Raw genomic sequence first — 27,991 nt, 5'->3', positions numbered from 1 at the left:
CAGGTGAATTGGCCATGCTAAATTGCCCATAGCCTTAGATAAGGGGTAAATATAGGGGTATGGGTGGGTTGCGCTTCGGCGGGGCGGTGTGGACTTGTTGGCTGAAGGGCCTGTTTCCACACTAAGTAATCTAATCTAATCTAATCTTTAAAAAAAAGGAGTTTAGGATATTGACCCAGTAAATGTGAAGGAATGGCAACTTATCTCCAAGTTGGAATAGTGTGTGGCTTTAAGGCGGAATATACAGGTGGTGGTGCTCCCATGCATAAACAGCTCATCTTTCTAGTCGTGAGGGTGTTGAAGGATAAATTATATCATGCTCTCGTCACATTGGAGCATGATTTTGATAATTAATTTTATTTTGCATCACACTGTCCACCAAGTGATGTACTTGATCCTTTTTCTCTACATGAAGTACACCCTTTGGCGAGTTGTTGAAGGAACTAAATGTTAAAGGTGTTAGATACAGTCCCAATCAAGGTTTGTCCAGGATGGTGTTCAGCTTGAGTATTGTTTTAGCTTCACAGATTAAGGCAATTGGAGAGTTTTTAAATATGCTTCAACTAGTCTCTTGCAGATGGACAGGCTTCAAGGTGTTGGAAGGGGAGCTAAATGCATTCGTGTTCCCTAAAGCTGACCTGCTCTTGTAGCCACAGAACTTTGTGGCCTCTAGTTAAGCTCCTTGTAATTTCCAGGGTGTTGATGATAATGGATTCAACAATGGCAAAGTGACCTTGGGGTGCAGGTTTATAGTTCCTTGAAGGTGGAGTGACAAGTAGACAGCAGTGGAGATGGCATTTGATATGCTTGCCTTTATTAGTCAGCACATTGAGCATAGGAGTTGAGATGTCATGTTGCAGCTGTACGGGATATTGGTTAGGCCATTTTTAGAATTCTGGTCTCCCTGCTATAAGAAAATTGTTGTGAAACTTGCAGAAAATATTTACAAGGATGTTGTCGAGATTGGAGGAGTTCAGCCTAACAGCTGGGGTTATTTTCCCTGGAACATTAGACAGTTGAGAGGGGACCTTATAGAGGTGTATAATTCATGGGGGGCATGAATAGGGTAAATAGCCAAGGTCTTTTTCCTGCGGTAGAGAAGCCCAAAACTAGAGGGCGTAGATTTAAGGTGAGAGAGGAAAGACAGAAGGGACCTTAGTGGCAACCTTTTTGTGCACAGTGTGGTGACGTGTATGGAGTGAGCTGCCAGAGGAAGTGGTGGAGGCTAGTACAATTACCACATTTAAAAGGCATCTGGATGGATATTTGAATAGGAAGGCTTTAGAGGGATATGGGCCAAATGCTGGCTAATGGGACTAGATTAATTTAGGATATCAGGTTGGCATTGACGAGTTGAACTAAAGGGGTTTGTTTCTGCGCTGCACAAGTCTATGATTCTTTGCCATTGAACACTGCAGCGATAATTAGGTTTGCTTTTGTGCAGATAGTCATTTCCTGGCATTTTCAAAGCATGACTGTAACTTGTATTATGGAAGGTGTTATGTGCATATATTACTTTTTTTGGATTTAGATTTTAAAGCAGAAATGAATAAATGAGGCTAAGTTTGTGAAGGTTTATTTTAAGAAAGTCAGAAAGACAGTTTGGAATTGTGGTGATTTAAGTATTCAGTTCCAAGAAGACACATGACTGCATTCCAGTATTAGACCCGTTGGGGTTATGATAGATAGAGTTAGCACATTAAGGTAATAGTTTACACATGAATCTTCAAAATAGAAAGTTCAAAGCTGTTAATTCAGGAGAAGTGTGGGCTATTGTCGGAGCACAGATTCAACTCCCATTACGGAAGTTCATGGAATTTAGGTTCTATTCAGAAATTTGGAACTAAAACCTGGTTCAGCAACATCATCACCGCACCAGCACTTTCTTGGAACAAAGATGGTCAATGAACAGGCTTTTTTTTTGGATGAAAATTACTCTTTAAATAGATTATGCATTGTTGGAGAAGTGTACTAGAGATCAAAGCCTGCAATTCCTGGAGGTGTCATGAAGGTTCAAGCATTTTATCAAAGTATGCAGAGTCCCTAATTTACTTGTTTGATAAACTCAAGTTAACAGAAAACACATACCAGGTTTCTGTACTTCACAAGAGCTATTACAAATATATAGATCCTGTTATCACAGGTAAACAACCGAACATGCAGCACACAACTTTAGTAGATCAACTCTAACCCCATTCTAAAAAAACCCATACACAGAGTATCATAGATGGAAAGAAAAAAAATGGCATGATAGGTGGAGGAAATAAAATGCTGGAGAAATGGTTCTCCAAAATTCAATGGTGTGTTATTTTTGTTGTCTGCTCTTTTCCTTTAGACTCTTGCACTTCTGCACAGGAGGCAGAGTGGCATGAATAATGAAGTCTCTCAGTAATTGGTTAAAACGAAAACCTTTATCTATTGGTGGGAGCAAACTATGGAGTTTCTTCAGGGTAAGAGGGGAGAGCTGATAACCTTTGGAATCCACATCAACTCCACAAGCCAGCAAACTGTTGCAATCTGAATCTTACTTTGTAAACACATACAAGTTGTGTTCTTTTGCACCATTGCTTACTGCTTGCTGAGCAACAATGGAAATATGATCCACAATGGATTTAAGTAACTTGCTTTTTAAAATAACAGCCCTTGGTTATAAAACAGCCTTTTTCCCAATATACTTTATTTTCTTTTGATTATAGAATGAAAAGATGTGGTCTTCACTAAATGTCAGGTATAGTTTTACAGAAGTGAAGGAGAACCAAGGTTTATTCATCATACAAACTTAGCAAACAAAAAGGCTGGCCCAGAAATACGAAGCAACATAGTAATGGATTCCACTTGGATATCCGAAGTTGAATTATCTTGTCCCTCATCCACCAGATGGCTATATAGGGTGGCTCTAGTAAGGTAAATTTGATTAATGAGCAAATTTAAAACTAATATATTATTTAACATTTACTGCATTTTGGAAGATACTTTAGTGCTATTATACAGCATATTCTCCAAAACAGTGAACTAATGTAAGAAATTAGGTCAAAGATCAAATCAAGCATCTAAATCTTTGCAAAAGTGCTCTGTATATTGACATAACATTTTTCATTATTTCTCATATGAGCTATGCTGCAGTCATCTTTGCAGAGATTTTAATTTTACTTGTCAAGTAGTCCTAAAATTGGGCGCAATGTGCTTTGGGGTCATGCCTGTCAGAAATTGTGCAAACCCATTTTAAAACTAACCTTAACAGCCAGTAGAGGATGAGATGAAAAGCAAAGAGAAGCAACATAGATATTGGAAACATGCCTGAGCTTACATACAAAATTTAGGTTTCTAAATACAACATTGTTTCAGTGTTCCAATATTGTTACATTTACTGTGGCTTTTTGCATTTTGTGCATATTGCAAAAAATGATCAGATGATGGCAAACAAACATCCTGCAAAATAACTTTCTTTTGGTTTACCTTGTGGTGGCTGGTGCACTTCTGAAAACCTCCTCAAGATGTTGCTCACCATTGAGGCAGCTGCTCCTGATGTGTTCTGTGGCCTTGGAATATCAGCTTGCTGTGTTGCCCCTGTTGCCATATCATAGACAATTGGCACAATTATGCTGATTGGTTCTTGTGGAACTGTTAGTCGCTGAGTGAGTTGCAGCTTTTGACAGGTTGAGGTTGGGTGAAGGGCAGAGACAAAAGATGAGAGAGAATGTGAAACTTTAGCTGTAATTTCACAAATATAAACTTCAAAAAACAAACAATTTAAGTATCATTTTCTTCCATTTGTTTCAATCAGAGCATCTGCATTGCATTCGTTATTTCATTTCTGAAGTGCTTCTGGTATTGCACCGTGTGGAATATAGATGGGTCCTGTGCCTCATTTTATTCATTCTTTTGCAGCTACGCTAAATGATACAGCTAGGGATCTCCAGTTTGGATTTTGTATATAGATACGCACAATATAGAAATGTCAAACCTAACACCACCAAATGTCAATGACAGTCATCCAACAAAAAAAAGTTAGATGAAGTTTGCATACTGATGCACAATTGTGGCACACTTTAAAGTGGATCTTCTGTTAGTGAATCTGTTGTATTTCTTTGAGAGTTGTGGTTACCATTAGCCTGAAGACTGAAAAAATGCAGTCAACTCTTAGAAAGTTACATGTTAGATCAGCAATCACTATTGGTATAACTGAATTGCATGTGAGAAAGGAGTTCACATCTTGGAAGTGTGTTATTAATCTTGTGCCAGGATAGTAAAGGAATTCATGACTTGCATACAGAGAACAGACACCACTTTTGGGTAGATAGGGGAGTATAAATGCTAAGTAGGGTTGAATGGCCTCTTTCTGAGCTGTACTTTGTGCATGGAGTCTCTGAAAATCAGTACATAGCATCAAAACTGCCACTAAACCAAAATATTAGAAGGGAGTTGCCCATACAAATCTCATTTCTGATGTGAAATGTACACAGTTAATAGAAAGTGTATGCTAACATTCAACAGCTTGAAATATTTCAAAGTTACTATTATATCATGTTTCTTTTTAGCTGGCTGGTCAACATTACTAACTATGAAGTACTTGAATTTGCTGAATTCAGAAATTATCATTTTTGAAGCTGATATTCAGTGATCAGCTCTATTGGGCTAGATAGGTTAGCATGGATGGTGCAGGTTACCAAAGTAATAGATTTTGTGTAGAACATTTTGAAGATAGAACAAAGTAATGCAAACAACAAAAGGAATTACATGGACACACTGAAGATTCACTTGTAGCAATGCAAAATGACTTGCTAACTTATAGAAACCATTTGCCTCAGACACTAATAGTGTGCCAAAGAACATTGAGTTGATACATTAGGCCAGCTGAAAGGCAAGATGCAACATATGGGTGAATCAACAATGGTAGAGGAATGAACATTAGAAGACTTCCAGAAACATGATATGTTAAGCTTGAGATAAAACAGTATATCTCTCTTGTAACCATGCAAGACCTATGAATAAGTTCAATTTACTCTATTGTTGGTACCAACATCCTTGAATAATCATCTCTCTCACGCGCGCACGCAAACACACGTTTTAACATTCTTATTTTTCTTGCCTCCAATCCTAACAGTTCCTCACATTTAATACATTACAATTTCATGATCTTCAACTGCAATACATGCAAACAAACAGGAGTGTGCAACTTACAAAGAACAGCATCTTGGATTTCAGCACCACTGCAGGTGTTCCTGGAGGAGCTATTGGAGGAGCACTAGGCGGGATTGTCAAACAGAATTGCACATTCCACCTTAGCTGAGTGGCTTGATCTGGAAACTGTTCACAACAAAAAGCATGATTTATTGAAATGTTAAACCAAGATGAAATTGGTTTTGGCATTTTGATGCTTCAAAGTGATTTTCTACCCGAAACAAGTATAAACCTCTGTAGCAAAATTGGGCATGATAATTTGATAAAACTAGATAAGTGAGTCCAAATTAAGCTAAACTGGATAATGGACACTGTTGTTAATAGCAGCATCTTATGTTAAAAGTGCACTGTGGCAACTACATTAACCTTAAGCCAGCAGTGCTGTTTTTTTGTGGAACCAAGATGGTTTAACAGAAATCCAAAAGGGTTAAAATGCTTTGAGGAGACTATTAATCATAATTAGATTAAGTTACTTCATATTTTGCATTATTCAATATACAGGTCAAATATTTCATTTAAAAAATCAAGAAGAAAATTCAACACTTAGACAACCTATGAGAACGTTTATGTCATTGAGTAAATGGTCCCGGTGCTTGGTCTTGAAAAAGCTAACCACAATGTTTTGAACACGAGGTACAAATTGGGAATGCCCTTGTTGGGAATTTATCCCCAGAAGAACTATCCATCAATTCACTTAAAACTGCATTACTGAAATCTCAGTTGCTTAGTCCTAATGCCACAATACACTTCTGTAACGACTCCTCTGCTCAGCCACATCCTTACCTCCAATTTTGATGCTCTGATCCTGAATAAAACTGACTCTCACCATTACCCACCCCCATACATCTGCTACTCCCCAACCCCTTCCACTTCAATGTTACAGACAGTATTACAGTGTCACTTACCAATTCCAGTTTCATGATGCGCACACAATCCCTGAGAATGTGTGTTGGAGCTCCCAATAGCTTAGCAAAGGCATTTAGTGTATTGGCTTTAAATGGGGGTCCAGCAACCTTAACAGATGAAAAATCTATTATTCATATTGCAGTAGAGTTTTATAGGAATGATAAATGTAACCAAGCTAAATGATAGAAATAGGTTCCATATTTACAGTGATTTGTTTCAACCATTTGGCTCAATATTTATGGAAAATGGTTTTAACAAACACCAATATAAAATGCACAAATTATTTAAGTAGCTTTCTCAAGGTACAGGCATGAGAACACAATAAGTATTTGGGATGATGGATTTTGATAGGAAATGAAAACTACATGTAAGAGCTTGTCTTTCAACCCTTTGTAATTTCCCTAAACACTAAAGTTGAAAATATCAATATAACCTGCTCTAAGACTGACTGAGGCATCCAGTCAGTTTTAGCAAATAAATCCATTTTGCCTTCGTCCTCCTCTGCTGTGCAAAAGCAACTGAAATATAATTTAGCTCCATTTTCTTTTGAAGCTGACAAGCAGCAAACCTTTCATCTATCATTATGACAAATCTGTGGACACTGACTCTGTTGCTTGATTTTGAGGTTTTTGATGAAAAATTACACACAGGTCTCATGAAGCTTGCTTCAATCTGTTGTCAAGCGATCACCACAGCCATTTTAGGTCCATATTTCTTCCCTTTTAAAAACAATTTTAGTCCATGAAAGGTCTCAGGTATTCCAATCAAATAATGGAAGTTAAAATTTGATAGTTTGTCATTATCGTTATCGTAACCCTTGGCCCTGTAGAAGGCTTATTAGCTCCATTAGCTGGACAACTAGTTTGCGATGCAAAGTGATGTCAACAGAGTGGTTCAATTCTCACATCGACTTAGATTAGCATGAAGGACTCTCCTTCTGAACACTCCATCTGTTCCTGAGGTGTGGTGACCCTTGGGTTAAACCACCACTAGTTGTCTGTCTCCCTAATGACAGGACAGCCCTAATGGTTTGCTAACACTATGGCAACTGCACTTTATGTGGTCTTGCATTACAAAATAATAGGAGACATACAACTTTGAGAGTTCTTCTGTAATAAGATACTTGTTTGCACAATAGATAATTTTGCAATTTGAATTGCATTACTGTCATACTTACTCTTGTTTCAAAGAACTTTTCTAAAACTTGTAGTTCTTCTTGTGTCCATGGGTCTGGTGTTTCAGGTGTTACTTTGAATTGTAAAGTTTGATATGTCTGTGGGTTCAATGCTACTCGACACTTCAGTGCTTCAGTCTTAAACATGATCACACCAGGTTCATTGGAATTTATAAGTTGCAACTAAAAAGAAATCAGAAAATATATAATTAAAAGCCAATTTTAAATATCTGATCAAGAAATCATAAGTACATTCTCTGAAGAATGTACCCAATATTCCGATTAGAGTTGCTACAATGAAACTTAATAACTAATTTTATGAAAATAGTAAAATTAGCTTCTAAAATGTCTCATGAAAACAATGCAACAATTTTTGAACAATGGATAAGATCATTTTACTAATTTGAAATGATAGAAACTACAAAACGTAGTAATTTGAAACAGAAAGCTAAACATTTATTTTTGATGCACCCCCCAACAAAATGCTGAATAGCCTAGCATGTTATTACAGCATTTGTTGTTTTTAAATGGGAATATCTATATATCCTCCTACCGGTTCCTGTTGTATGATCCTTTGCAGATGTCGTCTCATCATAACAGATCCTAAGAATCGTTCTAGTGGGGAGCACAGATAACTACCAGCCAATCCTGGGACAAGACCCGGAGTCGGTGATGGACAAAGTAGAATGTGCAAGGCATTATGAGTCAAGATGGTGGGTATTGATGCAGCCCACGAACGCTGAGGTAGTGTACGAGGAGGGGGCATGTTGGTCGGCATTATTTGGGAGCCTAAAATAACAAAGGCAAAGTGTTATATATTGCAATCTGTTTATTTTAAATTGACCTTAAACTGAAAGTTGCCAGGTAGCATTGATACTCTAGCCACAATGTTCAAATGGCCTCCCAAATGAGAGAATTCCGACAGCATTTCTCTCTGTGAACCAAAAGTGATCATATTCAGGAAAAAAAAGAGATAGAATAAAAAGTGAAAGAAAGGAACCTCTTGCTTCCAACCTCATCCTGCCTGATTAATATCTTTTGCTGCAAGTATATTGAATAATACTCATACACAGATGTGAGAGTTATGTTTAAATACTGTTCCATCCTCTCATGGAAAGGTATACTCTCTGAACACAGAAACAAAAAAAAAATCAGCTGACAAATATTAGAATTTCAAGATCCATCTTGTGAAAACTAAATTTGACCAAAACAATTCACAAATGTTAATGCTGCAATGTAATTTCTCTTATTGATAGTATAAAACTTAGTGTGATGGTGGAGGAATTTTTTAAAATGTCAGAAGCTTGAATTTTGTTTTAGTTTTATTTCCTTTTATTTAAGGATTGATATTTTACTGATATATGCCCAGTGAATTGTTAACTGACCGATACAGGAAATTTAAATATGAGCTTTGCAAAACCATCAGGGACACCAAGAGACAATACCAGACTAAGTTAGACTAAGTTAGAGTCCCAGACTAACCACACAAACACATGGTGACTGTGGCAAGGCTTACACACTATAATGGGCTACAAAGTGAGGTTGTGTAGAATCGCTGACAACAACACATCTCTCCCTGCTGGAGGGTAATGAAATATCAGCTGCCCCAACAGCCTTGAGTGCACTGGTACCCATAATCACCACCGCAGACAAATTAACCCTTTTGAGAGTGAATCCACGGAAAGTGACTGGCCCGCATGGAGTCCCTGGTCATGCACTCAGATCCTGCGCAGAAGTACTCAGAGTACTTTAACCACTTCTTACTCAGATCTGAGGTTCCCATCTGCTTCATGACAACCACCATCATCCTGGTGCCAAAGAAAAATCAGACTGTCTCTCTTAATGACAGCTGCCTGGTGGCTCTGACACCCGTCATTATGAAGTGCTTCAAGGTGGTGAGTAATGGCACACATCAACTCCAGCCTCCCTTGATCCATTACAATTTGCCCACTGTCCAATAGATCTTCCCAGCCCTAAACTTATCCCTGAAACATCTGGATAACAGTCCACCTGTGTTGGACTCCAATTTATTGACTTTAGCTCCACCTTAAATGTCATAATTCCAACCAAACCCATCTCCAATCTCTGAAACATAGGACTCTGACCCCCTCTGCACCTGGATCCTTGACTCCCTGACCCACAGATTGTTAACAATGAAGATAGACAACTACACTTCCTCCACGATAATCCTCAACACCAAGGCCCGCAAGGCTGTTTACTCAGTCTTTAATATACTTTTTACACACTCACAACTGTGTCGCCAAATTCTGCTGTAACTCCACTTATAAGCTTGCTGATGACACCACTGTAGCGTGGATCAGATGAGGCAGAATACAGGACAGAGATAGTGAGCCTAACGGCATGGTGTAAGGACAACAATCTCTCCCTCAATGTCAGCAAAATGAAGGAGCTGGTCATTGACTTCAGAAGGCAGGGTGGAAGACATGTCTCTGACTGTATCAATGGGGCTGAGGTGGAGATGGCTAAAAGCTTCAAGTTCCTTGGCATAAATATTACCAATAATCTGTCCTGTCCCACATTCCACAGAACGTCAACACTATGGTCAAGAAAGCACACCAATACCTCTATACCTCAGAAGGCTAAGGAAATTTGGCACGTCCACAATGACACGAACCAATTTTTATAAATGCACCATAGAAAACGTCTTAATGTGGTATGACATCTACACTGCCCAAGACTGCAAGAAACTACACAGAACTGTAAACGGAGCCCAATCCATCACGCAAACCAGCCTTCCATCCATTGACTCAGTCTACACTTCCCGCTGACTCTGAAACATAGCCAACATAATCAAAGATGCCTCTCATCCCGTTTATACCCTCTTTCTCCTGGCAGAAGATATAAAAGTTTGTATGCATGTACAAATAGATTAAAGAACAGCTTCTTTCCTGCTGTTCTCAGACCTTTGAATGGCCCTCTCATACTTTAGAGTTGATCTTTCTCTGCACCTTCTCTGTAGCTGTCACACTATATTCCGAATTCTGTTCTATTACCCTAATGTACTTGTGTAAGGTACAATTTGCCTGTATAGCACAGGAAACAACACTTTTCACTGTACCTCAGTACTTGTGACAATAATAAATAAAAGAAAAAAAAATCAAAAAACCATTTGCATTTGAAATACATTTTGTGGAGTAAATGATCAAAGAAGTTGGAAGTATAAAAGGTTCATACAATTTTTGCAAATTATTATAGGGTACTATATTTGATAACCACAGCACAAAGTTTCATAATTGTGCAGATTCTAGTTATTTTAGTCAAGTAATTCAAGAGAATTTACAGAATTATCCTTCATCCCCTTTGGCTTCAAGTATTTTGTTTCCTCCAAAGACTGGAAGAAAACCCAGTATTAGGGCTCCTCGCTTTTTAATCTCTTCTCAGTCAGTTGCAGCAAACATTTTTATTTCTTTTAAAACTTCAATTAAAACTGTTTTCTGGAATTAGCCAGGTTTTCTTGATTGAAAGAAGAAATCTTATTACCCATGAACTACGAGAAAAATTTATAAGTGACAGTGCAACATGAAACATACACAAAAATCACAGGTAATAAGTTTAAAAGGATAGCTCTGCTACAGACAGGGGAATCAAGTTTACACAAAGTCTTACATTCTTAACATAGGACCATATAGGAACAGAATTAGCCATTTCTGCCCATCAAGTCTGCTCTGCCATTTGACCATGGCTGATTTTTTCTCAACTTTATTCTCCTGTCTTCTCCTCGTCACCCTTGATCCCCATACTAAATCAAGAGCCTATCTCTGAAATACACTCAACATCTTGGCTTCCAAAGCCCTTTGCAGCAAGGAGTTTCACAGATTAAATGAAGAAATTTCTCCTCATCTCAGTTTCAAAAGATTGTCCCTTTACTGAGGCTGTGCCCTCAGGCCCTACTCTCTTCTACTACTAGAAGCATCTTCTCCATGTCAACTCTAACCAGGCCTCGCCGTATTCCATAAATTTCAAATCAGATACACTCTCATCCTTCTAAATGTCATTGTGTATAGACCCAGAGCCATCAACTGCTCCTCATTTGACAAGCCCTTCATCTCCAGGTTCATTCTTGTAAATCTCCTCCAAAGTCAGCATATCTTCCTTAGATATGGGGCCCAAAACTGCTCACAATATTCCAAATGTAGTCTGACCAGAGCCTTTTACAGCCTCAGTAGTACATCTTTGTTTTTGCATTCTCGCCCACTTGAAATAATTGCCAACACTGCATTTGTATTCCTAATCAGCAACTGAATCTACATGTTAATCTAAAGAGAATTCTGAACCAGGACTTCCAAGTCCCTTTGTGCCTTAGATTTCCAGAGCCATTCCATTTAGAAAGCAATATACACCTGTATTCTTCTTATCCAAATGCATAACCTCTTAGTTTCCCACATAGTATTCCATCTGGCACTTCTTTGTCCATTCTCCAAGCTTGACCAAGTCCTTCTGCAGTCTCCCTGCTTCCTCAACACTACCTGACCCTCCAACTATCTCAGTGTCATCTGCAAACTTGCCCTCAGACCATTCAAATCATTAACGTATAAGATCCCAGTGATGATTATAATAGTGTCTTTTTTAGAGCGAGTTAGACTCCATCTACCACCTCCTGAGAAAAACAGGAGATGACATCACCAACCCAAAGAAACCCAAACATGTAAATAGAAAGCAGGAATTATCAGCAGTCTTCGCCCGGAGGCCCACTGAAGATGTTACCTAGTAGGGTGACGAAACATCTGGAAATGAATCTTCCAGCTCAGCGAGCAAACCTACATCCAGAACCTCAACCTGAAGTACAAATCTTCTCAAAACCTGCTAAGTGTCTTTCTTACCTGCCTTTTCTATCTCTGATTTATTATTTTCCCCACAACCTGACTACTGTTTGGAGGCCTGCCCATAACTCCTATCAGGATCCTTATTTCCTTTCTGGTTCTTCAACTCTACCCACACCGAATCCAAGCCTTCCAACTCCATCATTTCTTGCCATTGATTTAATTTCATTCCTTCCTAACAAGGCAACACAGGTCCTCTGCCCATCTACCAGTCCTCAATAGGATGTGTCTCCTTGGATATTTAGTTCCCAGCCCTTATCTTTTTGCAGCCACATCTGTGATACGCACATTGAAATTGGAGGGTACAATCTATGCTGCAGGATCATTCACCTTGTTGTATTTAAATACAACACTATTAGTCTTGCATTGACTTGTTTTGGAAACTTTAACCTCTACTGAGCACCCACCCCCTAGGAAAGTGGATCAGAAAAGTGGCAAGTTACATTTACACTAAATGCCAATGACCATCTCCATTAAGAACCTAACCACAATCCCTTGACATTCAATGGCATTACCATTACTGAAACCCCCATAATTAACTCTGGGGTTTACCACTGACCATGAACTGAACCAGACTTGCCATTTCATACTACAGCTACAAAAACAGGTCAGAGGCTAGGAATCCTGCAGTGCACAAATCACTTCCTGACAAGTCACAAGTCAGGAGTGGGAAGGAATATTTCCCACTTTCTTGGATCCATGCAGCTCCAACAACATTCAAGAAACTTGATACCATCCAGGACAATGCTTCCCATTTGATTGGCACCACATCCACAAACATCTAGTCCCGCCACCACCAATGCGCAATAGCAGCAGTGTGTAGTATGGCTTATAAGATTCATGCCTGAAATTCACCAAGGCTCCTTAAACATCAGCTTGCAAACTCACAACGAAAAGTACTTCCATCCAAAAGTACAAGGGCAGGAGAAATATGAGGGAAGCCCACTGCCTGCAGGTTCCCCTCCAATCCATTCACCATCTGATCTGGAAATACAAGGCATTCTTTCAACGTCTCTGGGTCAAAATCCTGGAACTCCCTCCTTGATGGCACTGTGGGGTCAACCTACAGTACACTTGCTGTAGCAGTTCAAGTTGGCAGCTCACCATCACCCTCTGAAGGGAAACTAAGGTTGGGTAATAAATACTGGCCTAGCCAGTGACGTTGACATCTCACCAATTAATATTTTTTTTCGAAAAATGTCTTTGTTTTAAATCCCACATGGGTCTTGTGTAGTTTGACTCAAACTGTGGTCAGGCAACTACTGAAGCCCTATTTAGGTCCATGTTTTTTCCCTTCTAAAAACCACATTTGTCCATGAAAAGATCTCTTGTCTAAAAATCAGATAATGAAAATTAGATAATCCATATGGTAATGTCACTAAACTAGCAATCAAGAAGCACGGAGTTGGTTCTGAAGCAGGGTCACTGGGCCTGAAATGTTAACTCTGATTTCTCTTCTCAGATGCTGCCAGACCAGAGATTTTCCAGAAATTTGTGTTTTTGTTTTTGATTCCATTAGCTCTGTTCAATTCCTGCACTGGTTGAGGTCAACCTTAAAATTCCTGCCTCAACTGTATTCCTGTGATCTTTATGTTGAACTCACCACAAGTCGTCTCTCTGTAATAGGAAAGGAGCCCTACAGTCCTCTGGGCCTATGGTGACTTTCCTACTCCAGGCGCTCGGGCTAATGGTCTGGGAATAATAACTCAAATTCTATCACACTACCTGAGTAAATTTAAAATCAATTAATAAACTCTGGAATTAAAAGCTAGTTTCTTTAATAGCAATATGAAACCATAATCAATTGTTATAAAATCCCCATTGTTTGACAAATGCACTTTAGAGAAAGAAATATGCCATATGAGGTCAGTTCCACAACAATGGACTCTTACTGCTCTACTGAAACAGCTTAGCAAACTTCTCAGTTCTAGAACAATTAGGGAAGGACAAGAAATGCTGGCTTTGTTATCAATGCCAACGTCCCATGAAAGAATAAATTTAAAGAATTAAAATATTGCAGGGTGGATTAAATGGACAGCATTAAAATTAAGCCTCCATTTTTATCCATTTGAACAATTAGATTATCGTAAAGGAGTCCTTTTTTTTTTTTACAGATTGGCAAAAGTGGAATGCAATTTGGAAGACGACAATAGTTGTTGAAACCCACTTGTTCCAGCTCGTGGAGAATGAGATACATCTGGGATTGGCGAGTGCAAGGATGGATTTGCTGGAGACATTCCAGGAATGCGTGCTAAAGTTGACCCAGGCAACTGTGGCGATCCAGGCCAGTTTCCAGGACGCTGACTGGGTGACATCATTGCATAAGGTGAGCTTGGGTCAATTGTGCCTGAACAAAAAGGAAAAGAAAATCAGTGTTGAATATTATAACTCTCATTCTTATACCCTCACAAAGCCAGATTTGTGCCCTCTGCAAATAGATCACGAAAAAGAATTGGCACAATCATGGAGACGTTTATGTCTAATGATAGTTCAACTTCCTCAAAAACAGTACTTAAAAGAAACATCAACCATCACAAACGTAAGGTCAGTCATGTGAAAAGCTATTTTGGACTAAAATCACTAATAAACTACATTCATATGCAGAGTACTTTTGAACTGAACCTTATTCAATACTCAGTACTGTATTTTGAAATAGTAAATCTTCCAAACTTTCCCTGCAGAACTGAAAAAGCTCAACATTTAAATTTTATTCCAACCTTATTCATTTTATTCCTTTCCTAAACAATTTCTAATTTGTCATCATATACTGCAGAAAGATTATACCTTTAAGTTATAAACCAAAATGGAGGATGGGAAAAAAATGTGGCTGTAAGAGCTGCTCCCTTTTAGAGGGATTTTAGATGTTGGAGCTGATTTCCTTGAATTCCAGGAGTAGTAATTACTGTTTTGTAAGCTATTGCATTGTTGTTTTGGAACTTTAAGGGAAAAAGATCAAAACAATGGCACTTCTTAAAAGGAGGAAGAGAGACAAAGGCAGAGACCACATGGTCAGTGAGAGGGTGAAGGAAATGGAGAGGGCGGAGAGAAAGAGAAAGAAACCTACACAGCTATCTAACACAGCAGTGAATCTGCGCAACTACTGCCTTTGCTTTGAGTTTAAGTATCTCTGGACATTGGAGTGCGTCTGAGAAAAATTAAACAGCAAAATCCACAGCTGACCTTGGAGGAACCTGTGTAGGAGAGCTCACAGCACAGGAGCATCTATGTGCACAGTTTTAAGTATAGCCTTGCTGTTCTTTTTCTTTGTAAATCTACAGTAATGCGTAGAGTGGGTTCTTTTTTGAAAATATGTTTTCTTGAGTACTGTCTCCTCATAACATTTTTAAAATATAAAACATAGATACTAAGTTAGCCTGGAGCAGAGTTTTATTTTAATAGAGTGGTAAGACTGCTATTTTCTGGGCCTGTAGATTGTTAAGGTGCAAAGATAGCCTTTAGTAGTGTGATGTGGTCTTCCTTTCGGATGTGGGAGATTAGGAAGTTTCCACATTACTGATGATTATGTCTACAGGAAGCACATTTGGTTGCGAATCCCATCAGATCACATGGATCGGTTGGACTGGCAGTTGGGGCAATGAGGAATTTACAAGAGAGTGATGTGATGGATGGCAGTCATAGGAAGGGAGAAAAACCATACATACACAGTCAGGTAGATGGGTTACCTCCAGGAAATGTAGGAGAGGGAGGCAGGTAGTGCAGGAGTCTATCCCCATCTAAAACAAGTATGTAGGGAGTGATAAGACTCTCAGGGGAATTTTAACATGAAAAGTCAAGTTTCTGGTACCGAGACTAGCTCTAATGTAACAAGGGACACTTTAGGTTCCAAGTGATCAATTGAGATCGGGGACTGCCTAGTCAGCGGCACAGACAGATGTTTCTGCAGCCGACAGTGAAAAATCAGAATAGTGTGTTGCCTCCTGGGTGCCAGGATCAAGGATATCAGAGTGCAGAATATTCTCAAAAAAAGGGGAGAGGTACCAGCAGGAGGTTGTTGTACATATTGCAACTAACGACACAGGAAGGAAAGAGGATGAGATCCTGAAGGGAGAATATAGGAGGTTAAGCAGGAATTAAAAAGGAGGTCCTCAAGGCTAGTAATATCTGGATTACTCACAGTGCTACCAACTAGTGAGGGTAGGAATAAGAGGATAGAGCAGATGAATGCGTGGCTGAGGAGCTGGGGTAGGGGAGAACGGTTCACATTTTCGGATCATTGAAAACTCTTCTGGGATAGAAGTAACTTGTATAATGAGGATGTATTGCACCCAAATTGGAAGAGGTCTAATATACTGGTGGGGAGATACTACTTGGGTGGATTTAAACTAGGAAGGTTGCAGTGGAACCCAGGGAGATAAGTAAGGAAAGAGATCAGTCTGAGACTAGTACAGTTGGAAAAAGGAGGAAGTCAATGAGTCAGAGCAGGCAGGAACACTGCAGAGAATGAGGTAAGACTGATAAATTAAACTGCATTTATTTCAATGCAAGAGGCCTAACAGGGAAGGGAGATGAACTCAACATGGTTAAGAACATGGGTCTAAGGTATCATAACAATTACAGAGATGTGGCTCAAGACTGGCAGCTTAATGTTCCAAGATACAAATGCTATAGGAAGGAATAAAAAGTGGGGCTAGAGAGCAGGGGGAGTGGCGTTTTTCATTATGGCTGTACTTAAGGAGGATCCAGGGAAGTTACTTGGGTGGAAATGAGAAGAAAGGATTGATTATCTGATTGGACTTGTATTAAAGACCAATAGTCAGTGGGAAATTGGGAAACAAATCTGTAAGAAGATCTCAGTTATCTGTAAAAATAATAGGGTCCAAACATAGACTGGGACTGCCATCGTGTTAGGGACTTGGATGGAGAGGAATTTGTTAAATGTGTACAAGAAAATTTTTTGTTTCAATCTGTGGATGTACCTACTAGAGAAGGTGCAAAACTTGATGCACGCTTAGGAAATAAGTCAGGGCAAGTGTCTGAGGTGACAGTTTGGGGAGCCAGCGACCATAATTCTATCAGTTTTAAAATAGAGATGGAAAAGGGTAGACTTGATCTAAAAGTTGAAGTTCTAAATTGGAAGAAGGCTAATTTGACAGTATTAGGCAAGAATGTTCAGAAGTTAATTGGGCGCGGATGTTTGCAGGTAAAGGGATGGCTGGAAAATGAGAAACCATCAAAAATGAGATGACAAGAGTCCAGAGACAGTATATTCCTGTTAGGGTGAAAGTCAAGTCTGATAGATGTAGGGAATGCTGGATGACTAGAGAAATTGAGGGTTTGGTTAAGAAAACGAAGGAAACATATGTCAGGTATAGACAAGATAGATCGAGTGAATCCTTAGAAGAGTATAAAGGCAGTAGGAGTATATTGAACAGGAAAAATCAGGAGGGCAAAATGGAGACATGAGATAGCAATGGTAAATAGGGTTAAGGAGAATCCAAAGGGATTCTAAAAATACATTAAGGACAAAACAGTAACTATGGAGAGAATACGGCTTCTCAAAGATCAGCAAGGCAGCCTGTGTGTGGAGCCAAAGGAGGTGGGGGAGTATTTTGCATCAGTATTTATTGTGGAGAAGGACATGGAAGATATAGAATGTAGGGAAATAGATAGTGACATCTTAAAAAGTGTTCATATTACAGAGGCGGAAGTTCTGGATGTCTTAAAATGCATAAAGGTGGATAAATCCCTGGGACCTGATCAGGTGTACTCTAGAATTCTGTAGGAAGTGATTGCCGGGCCTCTTGCTGAGATATTTGCATCATCAATAGTCATAGGTGATGTGCCAGAAGACTGGAGGTTGGCTAATGTGGTGCCACCAATTAAGAAAGGTGGTAAGGAAAAGCCAGGGAACTATAGACCAGTAAACCTGGCATCAGTGGTCGTCAAGTTGTTGGATGGAGTCCCAAGGGACAGGATTTACATGTATTTGGAAAGGCAAGGACTGATTAGGGCTAGTCAACATTGCTTTGTGCATGGGAAATCAAGTCTCATTGATTTGATAGAGTTTTTTAAAGAAGTAACAAAGAGGATTGATGAGGACAGATTAGTAGACGTGATCTATATGGACTCGAGTAAGGCGATTGACAAGGTTTCCCATGGTAGACTGGTTAGCAAGGTTAGATCACATGGAATACAAGGAGAACTAGCTATTTGGACACAGAACTGGCTTAAAGGTAGGTGGTATACGGTTGCTTTTCAGACTGGAGGCCTGTGACCAGTGGTGTGTCACAAGGATCGGTGCTTTGTCTATTGCTTTTAGTCATTTATGTAAATGATTTGGATATGAACATTGGAGATATAGTTAGTAAGTTTGCCAATGACACCAAAATTGGAGGTGTAGTAGACAGTGAATAAGGTTACCTCAGAGTACAATGGGATGTTGATCAGATGGACCAATGTGCTGAGGAGTGTCAGATGAAGTTTAATTTAAATAAATGTGAATTTATTGGGTTTTCTTTTGAAAATGCTGGAACAACAGAAGCAGCCTGAATCTGTGGGATCAGGCTCCCAAAGAATCAGGATGTTTAGTTTTAATTTTCTGCAGTAGTTGGGGGTCTTGAAGCTGAAGGTAGAAACTTTTATTCCTCTCTCCATCACAGCTAAAATGAATAAATCCTTCATTTTGGAAAGGCAAATCAGGATAGAACTTATACACTTAATGGTAAGATCCTGGTGAGTGTTGCTGAACAAAGACCTTGGAGTGCAGGTTCAAAGTTCCTTGAAAGTGGATTTGCAGGAAGATATGATAGTGAAGGCAGCATTTGGTATGCTTTCCTTTATTAGTCAGAGCTTTGAGAATAAGAGTTGGGAGGTCATGTAATGGCTGTACAAGATTGGTTAGGCCACCTTTGGAATATTGTGTGCAATTCTGGTCTCCCTCCTATCGGAAAGGTGCTATGAAACTTGAAAGGGACCAGAAAAGATTTACACAGATGTTGCTAGGGTTGGAGGGCTTGAACTTTATGGAGAGGTTGAGTAGGCTAGGGCTGTTTTACCTTGCGTGTTGGAGGCGGAGGCGTGGCCTTATGGTTTGTAAAATCATTAGGGGCATGGATAGGGTAAATAGACAAGATCTTTTTCCTGGAGTGAGCGAAACCAGAGGACATAGGTTTAGGGGTGAGAGGGGAAAGATTTAAAAGGGACCTAAAAGGGCAACATTTTCATGCAGAGGGTGGTGCATGTATGGACTGAGCTGCCAGAGGAAGTGGTGGAGACTGGTACAATTGCAGCATTTAAAAGGGAGCCAGATGGGTATACGAATGGAAGGGTTTAGAGGGATATGGGCCAAGTGCTGGCAAATGGGACTAGATTAATTTAGGGTCTCTGGTTGGCATGGATGAGTTGGACCCAAGGGTCTGTTTCTGTGCAGTACATCTCTATGACTCTAGGTGTTAGATTTTATTATTTGACTCTTAAATACTCCAGACTAATCCCAAGATCATATACACAGACTATGCTCAGATTACATGATTGTTTTTGTGCTGAAAACATCATCATCCTAGTCAAAAGAACAAGCCCAAGTCCAGGAACTAAGGCGAAAGTGAGTTACAAAACAAATAAAACAATTCAATGGAAAAATCTGTGATACAATTGTGAAAATTTTAAATTTTATATCAATTTGTAAACTTATTCTGGATAAATGGACTGAAGAAAGGAACGAGCAAAGATTTTGAAAACATGTTTAGATTTGATTGGTACATCCATAACCACAATAACAAATTCCAGTGTGCCAATTTGATTAAGTAGAATGGTTGATAAAAGTCTTAACAGGCAGGAAATGCAGCCATAGATGGACGTTTTAGTAAGCTGTAACTTCTTTAGAGTTCAGTTTTGAAGAAGTTATTTCAGACCTGAAACATTAACTCTGTTTCTCTCTCCACTGATGCTGGCAGACCTTCTGAGTTTCTCCAGCATCTTTTGTTTTTATTTCAGATCTCCAACATCTGCAGTATTTTGTTTTTATTTAAGAACTCACCATGTGGACTTGCAAAGTTTGGTGTCTGTCCCATTGAAATTCCAAGGGAAGATGGAGATGGAGAGGGTACAAATGACGCTGGTGAAGGAGCTCGTATTGCACCGCTTGGGGAATTTGCAGGATGTAAACTCCCTGTATAAAGTTCAAGTAAATGAATTTTGTGCACTGTTGACGATTTATCATTTTATGGTTAGGTGACAAAAGTAATAATTTTGCATGCAATAAATATCAAGATTACACCATCTCCAGTTATTTCATGAATACCAAAATTTCAATAGTTGCAGTTGTTGCATTTTCTCTTCAACCTTCAAAAAAAAAGGCCCAAACAAAATAGAAAGCAACACAACCAAAAGGACAGAAATTATGCTGATACAGTAGCTTTAACAGGTGTATTTTGTCATTTTTTTTAATGATGAAAAGTTGAGACAAAGGTGTCAATAAAACGCTGAGTCAGAGGTGTCAATAAAAAGCTAATCAGGCCTTGGGTTTTCTTTTGAAAATGCTGGAACAACAGAAGCAGCCTGAATCTGTGGGATCAGGCTCCCAAAGAATCAGGATGTTTAGTTTTAATTTTCTGCAGTAGCTGGGGGTCTTGAAGCTGAAGGTGGAAACTTTTATTCCTCTCTCCATCACAGCTAAAAGCTGGAGCTCTCTTCCTGTTACTAGAATTGCATGTGGGATAATCTATTTTACTGAATTTGCCTTTGCCAAGGATGCATTCAGGGAATGTTGCTATATTGAAACAGTTCGTTAGTAATTAATAGATATATTATTTTGTTAAGCATTTTGATAAGCCAATTATTATTTAAATCTATTTTTACACTACTGTTAAAATACAAAGTGTCTTTTTGCTTAAGGCGAGTAGTTTGACCAATCAAATTGCATCTGGAAAACAACACCTTATATTTACCTTTAAAATAAATAAGGGTCTAGACTATCATCTTAAAATATTTTGAGGGGGTAAGGGGGTAATAAACTGGGGGCTTTTGTCAGGATCAAAATCTGTAATTCTAGGTTGGGTTTAGGATTATTGGACTCAAAAGTGGTGAGTGTTGATGTTCTCTGTGAATGTTGAATTCAGTTCATTTAAGTAGGGTATGCCTTGTGTAGAAATGGCTATTTGAGTCACTAAGAGTTTCCTGGGGGTGGGGGGAGGGGTTGGGGGGGTGGGGAGAGGGGTTGGGGGAGTGGAAGAAGTCATTTCTGGAGTTTTAAATAAGGCAAAGCCTTTGGAATTGGCAGACAATCTGCAGTTGGGTTGCCTTTGTCTGTGTGGGAAGAGGGTTTGGTCTGGTCCATACGGTTGTCATTTTTTTTTATTCTTAAAATGAAACTCTGCCTTTTTTCCTCACAAATATCAATGGAATTAATATTTGAGGAAGGAAATCAATAGTTTTCCCCAAATCAAACTGCAAAGCTGGAGTCAAGACCATTAAATGTATTTAATTTACTTACTGTTTCAAAGGTCACACTCTCTTGATTTCAGTGGGAAATTACCACTGCTATTTGAGCTGTAGCTGTACATATTTCACATGACAATTTCATAGTTGTCACTGTCAATATACCAGGTTAATGATCTTTCCTGCATATGTTACGTATAAAGTTCCAGCAGGTGGCTTGAAACAATTATTGTTCAAGTGCACCTGTCTCTAGCTGCTCAGTGAGACACTCAGATACTGAGACCTAAACCTGATCAGTCTAGAAGAATTGGTTCAGAATTTGCACAGTAACAATGTAGAAACCGTTCATTACAGAGAGAGGAACCTTGATGACCCTAAGGACACAGACAGGGAGTATTTTGTTTGGTTAATCAAATTCCAGATAATGGAATGCTGGATAACATAGTTTAGCCAAGCATCAGGACCTTGCATCTTGCCGGATAATCTGATATTCAGATAATCGAATGCAGGATAATCGAGGTTCCTGGAGAGTACATTTAATTCTTTCCATATTCAGTTAAATGTGGAAATCTTATCAAGTAACTTGACTAAAAACCTGGAAAAGTAAGGTCCCCTTCCAACCAACTCCCACAGCAAAACAGTCCCAGCTCCATCCAACCCCAGGACATTCCCATCCCGCAATCGGCCAACTGATGATAAGACAACTAGGATCTAAAAGAAGAGACTAAAGGTCACTTGATTGTATAGTGACGTTGCGCTCCTATGCCATTTAGAGACTTGGCAAGCTTTGCATACACCTCAAAACACTGGCAACTACCACCGGTTATGACTTTGCAAAGTCCACCAAATTCAGTGTAAAGAAAGCCATCTAACAGCAAAATTCTCTCAAAGCCAATTTGTTCAACATTGTGAAGTATTCAAAACCAACTCTACTCAGTAGAACAATTCCTGAAGCACCTCAGAGCAAAGTTGCAGTAGGCGAATCCCATAAGGATACTTTAGGGATGTCCTCAAAGGTTCCCTGAAGAGATGTGATCCCTGTGATTTGTGAAACCCAACAGACCTTTAGCTTATGACAAACCAAAATGGAGAAATCGCATTCAGAAAGGCACCAAATACAAAGAAGTTTCCTCAGAAACATGCAGGGGTGAAGTCAAGGGGTTTGGGGAAGTGCATAAAATTCCAACAACCCAGCTGGACAATGTATTCCACACGTCGGAGAACACTTAGCCATTTCAGAACCCATCAAGTTTCAATGGAAGCAGGACATTCTCCATCTTGAGGGAGTCCCAAACAGGAAAAGGTGATCTGGACCCCACCTCACCAAATTCTTCTACTTATTCAAGGGAGTGCATAGAACTAGCTGGGCAAGCAATTATTGCCCACACCCAGATTTTACTGAGAAATGCGATGTAAAGTGTGTAATTTATATATTTCGATTTTAGAATTTGGATATTAAACCAGTGGCTTATGGTTTATATATACCAAGGAATTTAATGATTAATTTGTCAGTTTCTGCACCCATGGTCTTTTTGAAAGCCGTTATAGGGTGGGGGGTATTCCTCTCATACTCTCATTTTTCCCTCTATTTTGTTTTCTGTACATTAAGTTAAACATTCTAATACACACTTCCTGGTTGCAATTCTGTGTGCCTCAGCATGGACTCTTCAATCTGGGTAGCTGAAGGGACACACTGCTGCTTGCTTCATTCACAGGGTTCCAGGTCCTTTGTCGAGGATCGTGTGCTCAGTGTACTAATAATCATAAATTATCACTCAATTGTCCAATCAAAGTCTGTAGATAACTGAACATGCCAGGAATAGTGACTGATCTTCATTCACAACTGAACACTAACAGTGGACCAATTTTCCCTCTTCTGAACTGAAGTTAGAGGCACAGGTTCATATAGAACTAAATGTCTTGCAGTTCAAGTATATTCATAAGCTTTGCTATAGAAGACCTAAATATTTATAAAATACATTAATCACTTACCAGGTGATTGTGTAGGCATCATTTGTGGTGATGGAGTCACTGTACTATGATAGGATGTAGGCGGCGATGTCAGGGGATAGGTTACTGTTGCACCAGATTTGGTAAAAGGCTGAAAGAAACAAGAGTGCATATTGTTTTAAGAATAATAGGTTACCATTTTAGTCTAAAACAGCACCTGAAAACCAACAAGAAATCATGCATGGAAGATTTTCTGCAATCCGACTGCTCAACAATACTCTTCACTGTAGTTGATGCATAGAACAATAAAGGGCAAACAACTTGCAAAGCTCTGATCAGGTCAATGATACATAACTTTCCTTCCCCTCATCTTCTCAATTTTACTAGCGAGTCTTAACACGCTTACACTTGAAACAAACTGCAATATTGACAGCCAGATGAGGTACTCATTTCATATCCATTTGGCTTTCTCACATTTGTGAGGATGAAAGCATTTATATAGTGCTTTGTACACAGTTAAGACAGAGTATTTCATTGTAAATAAACTATTTTTGAGCTGCAGTCAACATTGCTCTGTAGGCAATCCATCAGTTAGTTAATTTTGTTTTCATGGTCGAGGGATAAATGCTTACCATTCCATCCACCGTATCTGTGGCTACTTTAATATCCTAAGGCACTTGCTGATCTTCAGCCCCATTAGTTTTCTTAACACTTTTTCCTTTAGTGATAGTTATTGTATTCATTCCTCTCCTCCTTTTGCCCTTGAATATTTAGACATTTTTGCCATGTTATTAGTGTTTACTGTGATGCAAAGTATTTATTCAACTTCTCTGCCATTTCCCGATTCTCCATTATTATTTCCCCAGCCTCATTCTCTAAGGGGCTTGTGTTCACTTGGCTTCTCACTTCTTATGCATTTAAAGAAACTCTTGTTGCCTATTACAACATTACTTACAGGTTTACCCTGAAAGTTTATTTTCCTCCCTCTTTGTTAGCTTTATTTTGACATCTTTTGTTAGTTTTTAAAACTTTTCCCAATCCTCTGGGTTACTACTAATCTTTGCCAGAATGTATGTTTCTTTCTATCATTTTCATGCTACCTTAATTACGCTTATTAACCATGGCTGGCTTATTCCTCCTGACCTAGAATCATTCTTCCTCTCTGGAATATGTCATTACTGTGAGCCATGAACAATTTACTTAAGTGTTTGCATTGTTCCTCAACTTCTATGTTGCTAAAGCTCTTCCCTCGCCTCTCCAGCCAGCTGTGCCTTATTCCTTTATAATTACTATTATTTAATATTAGCATAGTTGTTTCCAATGCAAATACATTCCTCTCAAACTGAACGTTAAATTTAACCACATTATGGTCACAGTTTTGTGAGGATCACTACTCTGACATTTCTTAAACTTGCCTCATTACACAGCACCACATCCAAAATATTCTGAACCCTGGTTGGATCCACTACCTATTAGAGTCATAGAGCTGTACAGCAGGGAAACAGACCCTTCGATCCAACTCATCTATGCCAACCAGATATCCTAAATTAATCGTGTCCCATTTGCCAGCATTTGAACCATATCCCTCTAAACCCTTATTAATATACCATTACCAGATGCCTTTTAAAACTTGTAATTGTATCAGCCTCTATCACTCCCTCTAGCAGCTCATTCCAAACACGCACCACCGTCTGCATGGAAGAAGTTGTCCCTTAGGTTCCTTTTCCCTAAACCATTGTTAGAAAACCCATACATCAGACTTTATTAATTTACTGCATTAATCAATTTAATTTATTAAACAAATCAGCCATTTGCAGATTGGTGATGACATGGTGGGCGGATCTTGGTCAAGGATAAGGCAGAGTACAGGAAGGAGATAGGTGGTACGATGTAGAGACAATAATCTCTCCCTCAATGTCGGCAAGGCAGGGGAGCTGGTCATCGACTTCAGGAAATGCCCTTGTTAGATCGATGTGTTGAGGTGGAGGTGGTTGAGAGCTTTAAGTTTCTAGAAGTGAATATTGCCAGCAATCTGTCCTGGTTCATCCATGTCAATGTTTCAGTCAAAAGGACACAAGTGTCTCTACTTCCTTGGAAAGCTAAGGAGCCTCAGCATGTCCATGATGACTCTTACCAATTTTTGTAGACGCACCAAGGGAGGCATTCCATTCGGATGCTCTGCCGAACTGCAGGAAAACTATAAAGAGTAGTGAACGTAATCCCTCTCATTATGCAGGCTAACCTTCCTTCCATCGACTTCGTCTGGACTTCCTGTTGCCTTGGAAAAGTTTCCTCCAGTCTCCAGTTTCCCCATTTCCTCTCCCCCGATCTTGTCTCAGTCAAATCCCTCCAACTCAGCACCGCCTTCCTAACCTGCAATCTCCTTCTTGACTTCTCCGCGCCCACCCCCACTCCGGCCTATCACCCTCACCTTGACCTCCTTCCACCTATCACATTTCCAACGTCCCTCCCCCAAGTCCCTCCTCCCTACCTTTTATCTTAGCCTGCTGGACACACTTTTCTCATTCCTGAAGAAGGGCTCATGCCCGAAACGTCGATTCTCCTGCTCCTTGGATGCTGCCTGACCTGCAACACATTTTCAGCCTTGGAAAAGCAGCCAATATAATCCAGTTATGCTCTCTTCCATCGGACAGAGGATGCAGGAGTTTGAAGATGCTTACCAGCGGATTCAGGAACAGCTTCTTCCCAGCTGTTATCAGACTTATGAACAAACTTCTCATATTAAAGTTGGTCTTTCTCTGCACCTCTAACATTGCATTCTGTTCCGTTATCCTGATGTACATATAATACGTGATTTGCCTGGATAGCATGCAAAATAAAACTCTTCACTGTATCTCGGGACATGTGCGCAAATAATAAATCAAATCTGCATAAAATTGACTGTTAGTGGGACTAATCTGGTTTGGGAATATGGCCAGTGAGGATTAGTGGGACTAAAAGGTCTATTTCCATTCTGTATGACTATGACTTAAAATCTTTCCCCTCTGCCCCTATGGCCTCCAATTTTGCACTCTGCTACTCTGAGGTAAAGACCTTGGCTATTCACCTTATCTATGCCCTGCATGATTTTATAAACTTCTAGAAGATCACCCTACAGCCTCCAATGCTCCAGGGAAATGCCCCAGCCTATTCAGCCTCTCTCTATAGCTCAACATCCTTGCAAATCTTTTGTGAACCCTTTCAAATTTCACAACATCTTTCCTATAGTGAGGAGACTGGAAGTGAATGCAGTATTCCAAAAGTGAACTGACCAGTGTCCTGTACAGCCACATGACCACCCAACTCCTATACTCAATGCACTGATCAATGAAGGCAAAAGTATCAAATGTTTTCTTCACTATCCTGTCTACCTGGAACTCCTCAAGGCACTCCAACTCTTGCCAGGACCTTACCATTAAGGTGTATAAGTCCTGCCCTGTTTTGCCTTTCCAAAATACAGCACCTCATATTTATCTAAATTAAACTCCATCTGTCACTCCTCAGCCCATTGGCCCATCTAAATGTAAGCCCCATTGTACTCTGTGGTAACCTTCTCTGCGGTCCACTACACCACCAAGTTTGGTGTCATCTGAAAACTTACAAACAGACCTCCTATGTTCACATCCAAATGATTTGTATAAATTACAAAATGCAGTAGACCCAGCACCGATGCTTGTAGGACACTGCTGGTCACAGACCTCCAGTCTGAAAAGCAACCATCTATCATCCAACCTCTGTCTTCTACCTTCAAGCCAATTCTGTACCCAAATGGTTAGTCTCCCTGTATTCCATGTGACCTAACCTTGCTAACTCATCTACCTTGTGGAATCTTGTCAAATGGCTTCCTCTGCCAATGAATTCCTCATGGCTTCCTCTGCCAATCCAACTGTCGCAATCTACAAGGTTAAAGTCACCCATGACTGATGTATTGCCTTTATTGCATGCCCTCATTAACTCCTAATTCAATCCGTCTCACAATATAGCTACTGTTATGGGGTCTACAGGCCATTCCTGTCAGTGTATTACTTCGTTTTTTAATTTCTTACCTCCACCCATATGGATTCTACGTTTTCTAAATCAAGACTTCGAATTCATACTTAATCCATCCTGTACCAACAATGCTACCCACCACACTATCCTTCCTGCCTGTTGTTTTGAAAAGTCATACTTCTGCATATTTATTTCTCAGCTTTGATCACCCTGGAACCATGTCTCTGTAATGGCTATACGATCATAAGCTTTTACCTCTATTTGTACTGTTAATTCACATATTTTGTTCTGAATATTATGCACATTCAATTAAAGAGCTAATAATATCATTTTTTTGTCATTTCTGTCCTGACTCTATTTACTGCTGTTTCTCTAGATTTGTGCATAGATCAGAAGCATAGATCAGAAGCAGCACCAGAGGAATCCTGGGACCAAATAACTTAACCTCAGAAAAGCTTGAAGAGGTATTACAAAATTTCCTCAAAACCACACTTGATTGAATACTGAGACTAGAAGATTACAGATTGGAGTTTCTGAGCGTGCTTAAGTAGTT

The 27,991-nt window shown here is 39.5% G+C and overlaps 1 protein-coding gene across 2 annotated transcripts in view; it reads right to left on the bottom strand.

The window, feature by feature from the left end:
- med14 (mediator complex subunit 14) overlaps positions 1–27,991 on the bottom strand; it is a 115,487-nt gene that overhangs the window by 5,170 nt on the left and 82,326 nt on the right. Inside the window, exons 23-30 of one of the 2 annotated variants that reach the window (XM_087992835.1) lie at positions 23,491–23,599; positions 20,099–20,230; positions 14,270–14,449; positions 7,815–8,050; positions 7,265–7,444; positions 6,087–6,194; positions 5,182–5,307; positions 3,457–3,646 (exon numbers count right to left, since the gene is read on the bottom strand). In XM_087992835.1, coding sequence (XP_087848961.1) covers positions 3,457–3,646; positions 5,182–5,307; positions 6,087–6,194; positions 7,265–7,444; positions 7,815–8,050; positions 14,270–14,449; positions 20,099–20,230; positions 23,491–23,599 — 1,261 coding nt within the window. The remainder of the gene's footprint in view (positions 1–3,456; positions 3,647–5,181; positions 5,308–6,086; positions 6,195–7,264; positions 7,445–7,814; positions 8,051–14,269; positions 14,450–20,098; positions 20,231–23,490; positions 23,600–27,991) is intronic. The other variant, XM_087992836.1, reaches the window with a different exon arrangement.

The sequence above is a fragment of the Chiloscyllium plagiosum genome, unplaced genomic scaffold, assembly GCF_037043375.1.
Source record: "Chiloscyllium plagiosum isolate Xiang-an unplaced genomic scaffold, Cpla_swu_hap1 HiC_scaffold_12, whole genome shotgun sequence".
Classification (NCBI taxonomy): domain Eukaryota; kingdom Metazoa; phylum Chordata; class Chondrichthyes; order Orectolobiformes; family Hemiscylliidae; genus Chiloscyllium; species Chiloscyllium plagiosum.
Note: the sequence above shows the minus strand (reverse complement) of the source record. Positions and strands in the feature narration are given on the sequence as shown.